This window comes from Delphinapterus leucas, chromosome 1 (genome assembly GCF_059928025.1).
Source record: "Delphinapterus leucas isolate spDelLeu-1000000601 "Yukka" chromosome 1, BTC_Dleu_Yukka2, whole genome shotgun sequence".
NCBI lineage: Eukaryota > Metazoa > Chordata > Mammalia > Artiodactyla > Monodontidae > Delphinapterus > Delphinapterus leucas.
The window spans coordinates 86,608,398-86,620,655 of NC_143129.1; the positions used below are offsets into that span (position 1 = coordinate 86,608,398).

General features: G+C 39.0%; 1 protein-coding gene across 1 annotated transcript in view; it reads left to right on the forward strand.

The window, feature by feature from the left end:
• The window catches only part of SPAG17 (sperm associated antigen 17), a 220,331-nt gene that overhangs the window by 150,519 nt on the left and 57,554 nt on the right, over positions 1-12,258 (forward strand). Inside the window, exons 30-31 of the mRNA XM_022583945.3 lie at positions 3,708-3,852; positions 5,519-5,673. Of these exons, the coding sequence (XP_022439653.3) occupies positions 3,708-3,852; positions 5,519-5,673 (300 nt within the window). The remainder of the gene's footprint in view (positions 1-3,707; positions 3,853-5,518; positions 5,674-12,258) is intronic.

Sequence of the window (12,258 nt, forward strand, 5' to 3'; positions counted from 1 at the left end):
GTTAATTCTTGAAGTGAGAGACAAATCATGAATTTTCTATTCCACTTTTAAGACATATGATTAATGATATCCTATATTTCTTTATGTTGAATGTATTTGTTTATATGTCTTATCTTCTAGAAGTGAGGGGCTCTGATTTATTCCTACTTTTTGTGTGTACCTGACATGAATTATAGAAATTTGTTCATGATCCTTGACTTCAAATAATTTATGGTATATTTAATGAGATGCCCACATTAAATAACTCAAAAATTCAACACCACCGCAAAACAACTATAAGAAAGATTTTATTTATAACTTAAGAAAAAGTGACAAATGAGTGGTATAGTAAATAACGGTTTTGTTTATCTGTCAAGCAGATGTGAAATTGAAACCCCTGGGTTGCACAATAGCATTTTTTATAGGCTTTCTGTTAGGGGTTTTGCATACATTCTCTCATTCAGGCCTCACACCAGTGTATATTATACAGATGAGGAAGCTGGGCCTCAGCAAGTTAAGTAATGTGACCAGGAATTGCTGGAGCCAGGTTTAGAACCAGTCGTTGGGACTAAAAACTGGGCTCTTTCCATTCCTCAGCTATTCCTCTAATATCTTATGTGGAGCTTTGCAGCACCCTCTAAATCTAACAAGACAAAGAATTTCCTGCATGCCTTATTTCTGGTTTCTGGACTTCCAGCACTTGTTTGCAACCACATGCTGATAGTCGAAAGCAAAATGTCTGCTTGCTATTGAGATAAATTCCTTTATCTAACCAAATGCGTTTTCCTTTCTTCTTCAGCCTACTTCTGAAATAGTTTCATAATCTCTTACATTGTTTGCTAGTTCTCTGTTGTGAGACTCAAGATACATATCATCTCAGGATAGTTTTTTTTTTTTTGGTGACTTCAAATGACTCACTTTAATTCAGCCCTGATACAGATTATTTGGCTTAATATGCAAATTTGATTAATATTTCTTAGTTAATGACACTCAATTTCCTTTACTGATACCTAGCACCATTATGGAAGCACAAACCAAGATCCAGGAGCCTGGATTCAAGCATAGACTCCCAACAGTCAAATTGCAATCACAACAATAGTAATAATGTTTATTGAGCGCTCACTGTGTGCCAGGCACTGTTCTTGGTGTTTTCCACATCCTAACTTGTCTAATTCTCACAACAAACTATTGTTTCCATTTTACATATGAGACAACTAAGCTACAGACAGGCTAAATAATTTTTCCAAGATCACACAGCAGGTGGTAGATTCAGAATGTGGACCCCAAGTTGTATTCTAGGTCTCATATGCTTAACTATTATGCAAATAAGGGGCAATGATCATATGAAACAAAATTGAGAATGGATGTGTGTTTTCGTGACATCTGACATGAAGTATCACATTTTAGAGGAGTGCCACTGACCTTGCTGTGAGGCAGTCATGGGTTTGAACCCCAAGTCACGCTTCTTACTAGATATATGACTTTGGATGTTTCTAATCTAGTATCTTTACTCCTAAAATAGAAATAATAGTCATTACCTAAAATAGTTGGGAAGATTAATACCAGATTTAGCACCATCAGGTGTTCAGTAACTATTCTTTCTATTGTGTTCTTGCCACCACTAAAAATAATGATTATCTTACCCTATGGTGATCAGAAAATGTCAATGTTATGTGGTGTTATAAAATGTTGGAATAATTCTAAATAATAATTTGTGAATATCTAAACTAGATAGGGAATTCCCTAGCGGTCCAGTGGTTAGGACTCTGCACTTTCACTGCCAAGGGCCCAAGTTCGATCCCTGGTTGAGAAACGAAGATCCCACAAGCTATGCGCCACAGCCAAAATAAATAAATGAGTTAAAGAGCTAGTATTTATCATTGCTAACTTGATGACCAATTAAGTGTGAATTACTTTACCAGCATTATCTCATTTAATCCATATAACATCTCTGAGGAATACTAGTGTTGGCTCCATTTTGCAGATAAGGAAACTAGGGCCCAGAGAAGGTAAGCAACTTGCCTAAATCACTCAGCCAGCTGTGGAACCAGAATTTGAACTCAGGCAGCTTAACTGCAGAGTCCATGCTCTCAGTCACTGCATTCTACAGCAGTATTTCTTGTTATACACATTCGATAGATAGATAGATAGATAGATAGATAGATAGATAGATAGACAGATATAGATAGACAGATATACATATCTATATCTACCACTGGCTGAGAGTGCCAAAGATAAGAACTTAAAATAATGATCAGTGTGCACTTCTCTCTTATAGTGATTTCTGCCTACTATAAAAAGATAAAAATGTAATTATGACCTACTCCCAAAAGCCCTAGACACTTGAGTCAAAACATAGCTAGCAAACTCACTCTCATATCCATCTGGACACTTCAGTGCAAATTGTGTCCCTTACACTTAGGACAGTATGAGTTAGAAAACCCTCAATGATTTAAAAATATGCATTATATAATTTTAATACATTGTTGACAGTTGGGGTCTCCAGAAGCAAACACTGAAATGAAGTTTGTGGTACAAGATATTTATAAGGGACACCATTTGTGAAAGGAATGGGGAGAAAGCAGGATTGGACAGAGGAGAAGCTGAGCTGTGACGCAGACCCCACAAAGCCTTGGTTAACTGGCAGGAGCTCAGAAGCCAGTGTCATCTGTCCCAATGTCCCAAGTCTGGGAGCAGGAACCATATCGGTGTACTCCTGCCTCACTCAGTCACTGGACCAAGTTCACCTGGAACAATGTGAGTCAGGCAAAGCATCTCTCTGCAGCTGAGTCAGATGCTGGAAGAGCTGACATCTGGAGGCTGTTTGCCAACTTCGCTCCACACAGCTGGGGAGCAAATCCTGTCTTGAAGGAATATCTGGGCTATGCATCTCCTTGCCTGCCACATCTTCACACACACACACACACACACACACACACACACAGCTGGGGGTTTAGAGCTTCTCTGGTGAACCATTTAGCTACAGGATACAAAGGTCTGAGTGTTCTTTCAGACTGAAGTACTTGCTAGGACTAAATGAATGTTTTCCGTGTTTCTTACTCTAGTCCACATACTGAAAACCCTTCACTACTGATTTGCCTGCCTTGGGATAAAGACTGTGTCCTTAATATGCTTAATAATCTTCCCAGTCTGGTCCCTCACTCCTAACCTTGCTCTCACCACTCTGCCCATTGCTCCCTGGGATCCTTTGTGTCCAGCACCCCTTTCACCCATGCTGCCCCCCTGCACCGACACACAAAATCCAAGCTCTGGCATTGCTTCCTCAGGGGAGACCAGACCACATCAGAACCCTCACTACAGACACCAGTGGTCCCTTGCTTATCTTAAACCTGTAGTTTCCAAGGGAGCAGGACCTGGGACCATTTTCCTGGACATACCTGGGTCAGATCAGTCCTGACGTTAACTTTTTACTCACAAATGTGCGACCATGGAAGAAGCACCAGTTCTGAAGTCAGACAGTCTTAGTCCAGCATCAGCTCTGGCACGTGCTGAGTGACACTCAGCAAGTTTCTTAACTTCTCTAAGCCTGAGTTTCCTCATCTATAAAATGGGGATATCATTGCCTGCCTCCCAGGATTGTTATAAAGATTAGATCAAGTAGATGAGATAAAACTTTTACTTCTAAATAACCAGGATTTTGATGGTAATCAATGGGGTGTAAAAATAAGCACACTTGGGATTAACCTGCTCTGCCTTTGTATGTTCAGGTTATGACAACTCGAGAAGACAAAGTGATCATCGTTGAAAAGAAAGATGGTACTCGGGTAGTGGATCATGCTGATGGTACCAGAATCACAACCTTTTATCAAGTTTATGAAGATCAAATTATTTCTCCGGATGATCAAGAGACAGGTAAGTTTTTTTTTTCTTTTTTTAAAATTTTTCTTTTATATTGGAGTATAGTTGATTAACAATGTCGTGTTAGTTTCAGGTGTACAGCAGAGCGATTCAGTTATACATGTACATGTATCTCTTCTTTTTCAAATTCTTTTTCAAGTAGATGACAATATTCTATGTCTTTACAATAAGATAGGTAGAAACCTCACTGATTTTTGAAAATACACATAAGAAAATAATTTTTTTGAAGAATTCACATCAACCAAAGAATACTCACGCAATCCAAATGAGGCCCTTTATTATGATCTTTATCCTCAGCTGACGCGGAAGTGATAACAGCTCTAGTTGGTTGATGGATAGTAGTAGTGCCTTTTCCATTTTTACCACTAAAAACTTACAGCCTGGATTGGTAGCAACTAAAAGTTAATAATCATGACTCAACTGTCCTGCACATTAGATCTCAGACCTGTTTCCTTTGATCCTTAAGGAATCTAATTTGCATACATAGGTGACCTCAGGTAGGTCCTCCTTCAATTCTTTCTGACAATTCTCATTATCAGAAAGGTGATATAAGAGAAAAGCCAGCGGCAGCTACTAATGAACCAGAGTCTTTCATATTATCTAAAAGCCTACCACCCTTCCTAAGCTAAGTTTAAAAACGATTTTTAAATAAAAATTATTCCGACTCACTTTTCTTTAATTCCAGAGTTTAAATGCTTCATTGCCAAATTAAGTGCAACAAATGGGCAAGTGACTGGAAAAAGAGCAACCTTTCCACCCTGCTAGTTAGAGTGAAAATTAAAAGAGCCACTCGGGTGGGCAATTTTTAAATATCTGGTAAATTGAAAATGTGCATATCATACGATACACTAACTCTACTTCTGGATATATATAGAAAGACACTCTTATACATTTGAACAAGGAAACAGGTATGGGGCGCTACTTGCAACACCAAATTTAATATTAAAATATTGGGAAAACAAATGTCCATCAACAGTGGAATAGAAAAATAAAATGTGGTATATGCTTACAAAGGAGTACTATATAGCAATTAAAAGGAATGAAGTGCACACATACATGCACCTATTTACACACACACATATATATCAAGATGGCTAAATGTCTCAAAACATTAAGTTAAAAATTCAGGTGTAGAATGATACATAGAGTAATATATAACTTATGCAAATTTAAAGTACACAAAATACTATATGTTGTTTTTGATACATACATTTATATAAAAGTATAAAAATGGATTGTGAGAAAAAGGAATAAACCCAGAGATAAGGAGAGCAGTAAACTTCAACTTTATCTATATTTTTCTCTTATGTACATATTAAAAATGAAGCAAATATGGCAAAATATTAATAAGTGTTAATTTTGATTAGTGAGCATGAATAGTTAAATTATATTTTGTGCTTTTCCGGATGTTTTCAATTTCTCAAAATAAAAAGAATGGTGAGAACAAAAGAGCATACTAAATTAAGAGATATTCTGGAAATATGACTGCATTCACATAGAGAGTAGCCCATACTCCAACCCCATGGAGTGAGTTCTCAACACTGGATCTTGACTTCGAGTCCAGGTAGCCAGGAGGCAGGAGCACAGTCAGAGTCAGCTGGCAGGCATGTTCCCTATGTGTGCATCCTATCAGACCTGCTTCCCTTGCATTTGCCCACAGACGAAGGTCCTCAGAGGATCACCAGGCAGGTGAAGTGCATGCGGATTGAAAGTTCACACTACGCCACTGTCATCACCAACTGCGAGGACAGTAGCTGCTGCACCACCTTTGGGGATGGGACGTCTATCATCGCAAAGCCACAGGGAACGTACCAGGTGGGTCTGGGGGAGGATGAGGGGTGCCAAAGGTAAGTGTCAATTTGACTAAGAAAACCCACTCCTTGGGGGGCAGTGAACAGTCCTGCCACATGCACAACTGTTGCTCTCTTGTCTCAGTGGATCTGAGAACACACTTCTCAATCTCTTTTCATTTATTCACCGTGTTTTTACAATCCACTCCAGGAAAACATAGTCCTGCTTGTCTTTAAATTCTTGGGTATTTGGGGATCAAGCTTATAAACCAGAGTGTATTTGCTGGGGATCCTTTATGTGGTAGGTGATGGGCACTGTGGGTGTTAGAAGCATTCGGTGCTGGCCTGTCCCTACCAGACCAGCTTCACCTCCTGCCACCTCTTATTCATTCTCTCTCTCCCATCCTTCCCACCTCCAGTCTGTCCCCACTCTACCTCATGTCCCCACAGGATGGAAGGACAGCGAGCCCAGCTGAAGCACAGCTTTGTCTTTGGAGGGCTGGGGAGGAGCACTGTTAGAAACTCCTCTGCCTCCTTGCATTTCCCCATTAAACACAATCACCCGGGTTCAGCCTGCAGTCCCTTCAGTCTTAGAAGGATTTGCCTTTGCCTTTCCACTTGCTGGAGAAGGAACACAAGTGCCATGGTGTCACATCTAAGGTCATAGGATACTGAGAGCTCGAAGCTAGAAGATGATGGACAAAGACCTCAGTGACAAATGTTTGTTTCTGTGAAAGCTGTTGAAGCCAGTTTATCCCTCCCATCTCTCCCGCTAATGTTATCCTACCCCCTCTTTACCCTGTGCAGATCCTTGTTAGCAAGGAAGGTGCTGAAAGTGAGAGATGACTGTGAAATGTTGCAGTTGGAGAAGGGGATGCTTTTTTTCCTGTATAGCATTCAGAATATCCAATTTTTTAGGCAGCATCCATATGCCAGTATCATATGTCCTACCAGATATGATGAGACTCTCCTAAGATGCTGTGATGAGGCCTTATTTTTATCATGGCCCCAGACTCTAATCATTACAACTATGGGGGCAAAGGAATTTTAGCACCAATGACAGTTACCCCTGAACGAAGAGATGTAACAGAAAAGAGATCCAACTTGGAGACCTTCAGTGCCTGACACTATTGTATAGCCGCTTGTTTGCCCAATCTCCTGAAACACAGACTAAGGAAGGATCAACCTTGATTGCTCCTTATTGAGAAACACACCTATCTTAGTTCCCAACTGGAAAAAAAAACCCTAAGTAAGTTTAGCTGCACCTATTTTGTAATTCTGTGCTTTTATAGAATTGAAAGCTGGCATTCAAAAATACCTTCTGCCTGTCCTCTGTTGGACTTGGCACATTTGTCATTTATTTCCTCACTCACCAGCATGAGAACATTGGGCAGTGTGATGAGGGAGGCCAGATTTTAGGCAACGTATGAAAGGGAGAGTGGAGCTTGATATTGGTCACTATTGTACCTTGGCAGCACTAGAAAGATTATTCAAAACATCAAAAAGGAGTTAGGTGTAACAATTGTTATCTTCTATGATTATAATGTGCCACAAGTGGGGGTGGGAACATCCACCCAGCTGGAGGATTTCAAGAAGACAAGATGACAAATAATGGGTCTGTTATCTCCCATGGGAAATCTTTCTCTATCCCTGGGTTTAGGAACTAAAACCATTTTCCCTAGACCAGAAGACCTACTGTCTTTCTGGGGAAAGGTGTGTCTGTGTATGTGTGTGTGTGCTAGACTAAGCTTTTGACTACTCTTCTATACCAGTCTGATCCTGACTCCTTTGGGGGAAGATAGAGAAATGTAAGAAGCATTCTTAGGAATACTAGTGAAAAGGACTTTAAAAGTCCTTGTCTTTATCAGTACTACCACAAACAAACATCATAATGAAGGGCGCCTTGTCCTCTACTCAGTGTGTGAAATCAGTTGAAAGAGGCAAATTTATAGTAAATTCTGAGCAGTATAGGTATGTAAAACCATGAGAATTTTATTTGCTAACATACATACATACATACATATATGAGTCATTGCTATATTTTTCATGTTGAGTCTCTATGCTTCAGCACAGCTGTTTCTCCAGATTAACCTCCTTGAAGGCAGAGCATCTCCTTTTTATAGGTTTTCTTTTTGGCTCTTCTATATGGTTCCTTCACCTATGGTATGTCTTAATTGTGGAAGTTATAGGCCATCTTTTTCTGTCCAGAGCAGCTTTCAGTAAATTACAGTCAATCTGACAGTTTGGATCCATTTTGATGAGGACCTGTGGAGGCTGGGAAAATTGAAAATTTAACCAGCCACCAGTGCCTACTCTAAAATGTGCCTGAAACCACAGAGAAGCCTCAGAACTCATCAAGGTCCAGTGGAGTTCTCTGGGCCTAGGGAATGGTGAAGAGTCAATATGAGAAACTTCCAGAAGGGTGGAGTAAGGACTTCTGAAAATCTACTCTCCCTAAAAACAACTAGAAACCTGGAAGTATTGTCAAAATCAACTTTTTCAGAAGTCTAGAAATTAACCAAAGGATTAAAATATTCTGAGGATTGTTTATTTAAAGACAAAAAAAAAAAAGACTGAATCTTGGGAAGAACAGCAAGAATTGTGGTGATTTCACTTGCCATATTCCCCTCCCCTCCCCCAGCTCCATGGTAGCATTGAAAATCAACACTCTCACATGCAAAATAGCAGTGAAAGCCAGCAAGCCAGCAGCCACTGAAAGAAGAAGAAAAGATTTAGAGCTCCACAAAATATTGTCAGTGTTTGAGCTGTCTGGCCGTTCCCTGGAAACACCCACTCACAGGGGTTGTCTTTATTTGATCCGACTCTGAGCTCACTCCCTAAAAACAGCCTTTTCCCCAAACAGAGGTAATTATTTAACATTATAGCCATCGAAGTGGCAATAACAAACAAGAGGCTGAACAAAAGAGTTTAAAGGAAAAGACGGGGAATGAGAAGTCCACAGAGGGCTTTGAAAAGCTCTGACGTATTCCCTGGAATCTGGAAAGCCATACTCAAGTGCAGGGCTGGGTGTATGTCCATAAAAGAAAGCCCTGATCTTTCACTCTTGCTGATCAAGAGGCTCTGCACAAGCAGGGAGTGAAACTAAGGCGGAATTACAAAGCTAAGGTGGAATTACAAACTTCCTGCTAGAGCATTGAAAAAATACGTCAATATGCAAACGGAGCCCTCGGCAGAAGCTGAAAGACATATTAGTGTAAAGTACTTAAGAAAATATCTGCCCAGTTATGAGCAGACCTCTAAGCAACCAAACAAACATGTTAGGCCCACTCGACAATAAATACAAACTTTAAAAAAATAGTTCAGGGAAATCACTGAATAAACAGCAACAACAACAAAGCAACAATAACAAGCCCTGGGGAAACGATCTAATTTCCAGAGTTGTACATTATACTACTTGAAATGTCCAGTTTTCAACAAAAAATTATGAGACATGAGGGGAAAAAGGGAAATTATGACCCATAAACAGGGATGGGGAAGGAGGAAGCAATCAATAGAAACTACCCCTGAGGAAACCCAGACTTTGCACTTAAATAGACAAAGAAATTTAAGTCAGATGTTATGTTTAAAAAACTGAGAGAAACCTTGCGTAAAGACCTAAAGCAAAGTATGAGAATGGTTTTTCGTCAAGTATAGAATATCAATACATAGAAATTATTTTTTGTAAAAAAAGAACCACATAGAAATTCTGGAGTTGGAAAGCATAATAACTGTAATGAAAAATTTACTAATGAGGCTCAACATCAAATTTTAGCTGCCAGAGGAAATAATCAGCAAACTTGAAAATAGGTCAGTTGAGATTAACCAATCTGAGGAAGAGAGAGAAAAAAAAAATGAAGAAAAATGAACAGAGCCTCAGAGACCTGTGGGACACCATAAGGCATACTAACACATGCATAATGAGAGTCTGAGAAGGAAAAGAGAGAAGGGCAGAAATATTATTTGAAGAAATAATGGCTTGAAACTTCCCAAATTTGATAAAAACTGTCTATACATGCAAGAATCTCAACAAACTTCAAGTAGGATAAATTCAGAGAGATCCACACCTAAACACATCATAATCAAACTGTCAAAGATGAAGAGAGAATCTTGAAAGTAATGAGAAGAGACTCATCAAATATGAGGGATCTCCAATAAGATTAATAGCTGATTTCTCATCAGAAACTATGGAGTCTAGAAGGCAGTGAGATGACATATTCAAAATGCTTAAAGAAAAAGATCATCAACAAAAACTCATTCAGTAAAATTATCCTTCTAAAATGAAAAAATCAAGATAGTTCCAGAAAAACAAAAACTGAGAGAATTCATTACTCTTAGACATCCCCTACAAGAAAATCTAAAGGGAATCCTTCAGGCTGAAATGAAAGAACATTGCACAGTAACTCAAATACACACAAATAAATAAAGAGCAATGTTAAAGGTAACTACATAGGTAAATATAAAAGACAGTATAGATGTATTTTTGTGACTCTCTTTTCATTTGGATTTAAAAGGCAAATGCATAAAGCAATAATTATAAAAGTATATTTATGTGCTTATAATGTATAAAGATGAAATTTTTGACAATAACATAAAGGGCAGAGGAATAGAGCTATATGGAGCAAAGATTTTGTATAATATTGAAATTCTTAGTATCAATTTAATCTAGATAGTTATAAATTGAGATGTTTGTAATACCCAAGAAAAACTAAGAAAACAACTCAAAAATATATGTAAAAGAAACAAGGGAATTGAAGTGGCACACTTCAAAATATCTTTTTAAAACAAAAGAAAGCAGTAATGGATGAATAGAAGGGAAACCAGAGACATAAGACATATAGAAAACAAACAGAGACTTCCATTCATGCGATCATCATGTTGCAGCATTCTTCATCAAGCCATGTGGCTGAAAGGGTCTTGGTGCTCCGACCAGGCATCAGGCCTGAGCCTCTGAGGTGGGAGAGCTCAGGCCTGACACCGGACAGGCCTGAGCTCTCTGGACAGGATATTGGACCATCAGAGACCTCCCGGCCCCTTGTAATATCAATCAGTGAGAACTCTCCTAGAGATCTCCATCTCAATGCTAAGACACAGCTCCAACGACCAGCAAGCTCCAGTGCTGGACACCCCATGCCAAAAAACTAGCAAAACAGGAACACAACACCACTCATTATCAGAGAGGCTGCTTAAAGTCATAATAAGTTCACAGACACCACAAAACACACCACTGGATGTGGTCCTGCACACCAGAAAGACAAGATCCAGTCTCAACCACCAGAACACAGGCACCAGTCCCTTCCACCAGGAAGCCAAAACAACCCACTGAACGAACCTTACCCACTGGGCACAGACACCAATAACAACAGGAACTACAAACCTGCAGCCTGCAAAAAGGAGACCCCCAAACACAGTAAGTTAAGCAAAATGAGAAGACAGAGAAATACGCAGCACATGAAGGAGCAAGGTAAAAACCCACCAGACCAAACAAATGAAGAGGAAATAGGCAGTCTACCTGAAAAAGAATTCAGAGTAATGATAGTAAAGATGATCCAAAATCTTGGAAATAGAATGGAGAAAATATAGGAAACGTTTAACAAGGACTTAGAAGAACTAAAGAGCAAACAAACAATGATTAACAACACAGTAAATGAAATTAGAAATTCTCTAGAAGAAATCAATAGCAGAATAACTGAGGCAGAAGAATGGATAAGTGACTTAGAAGATAAAATAGTGGAAATAACTACCACAGAGCAGAATAAAGAAAAAGAATGAAAAGAATTGAGGACAGTCTCAGACACCTCTGAGACAACATTAAATGCACCAACATTCGAATTATAGGAGTCCCAGAAAAAGAAGAGAAAAAGAAAGGGACTGAGAAAATATCTGAAGAGATTAGTTGAAAACTTTCCTAATATGGGAAAGGAAATAGTCAATCAAGTCCAGGAAGTGCAGAGAGTCCCATACAGGATAACTCCAAGGAGAAACATGCCAAGACACATATTAATCAAACTATCAAAAATTAAATATAAAGAAAAAATGTTAAAAGCAGCAAGGGAAAAGCAATAAGTAACTTACAGGGGAATCCCCATAAGGTTAACAGCTGATCTTTCAGCAGAAACTCTGCAAACCAGAAGGGAGTGGCAGGACATATTTAAAGTGATAAAAGGGAAGGACCTACAACCAAGGTTACTCTACCCAGCAAGGATCTCATTCAGATTCAATGGAGAAATTAAAACCTTTACAGACAAGGAAAAGCTAAGAGAATTCAGCACCACTGAACCAGCTTTACAACAGACAGTAAAGGAACTTCTCTAGGCAGGAAACACAAGAGAAGAGAAGAGCTACAAAAACAAACCCCAAACAATTAAGAAAATGGTAATAGGAACATACATATTGATAATTACCTTAAATGTAAATGGATTAAATGCTCCAACCAAAAGACACTGACTGGCTGAATGGATACAAAAACAAGACCCGTATATACGCTGTCTAAAGAGACCCCTTCGGACCTGAGGAAACACACAGATTGAAAGGGAGAGGATGGAAAAACATATTCCATGCAAATGGAAATCAAAAGAAAGGTGGAGTAGCAATTCTCATATCAGACAAAATA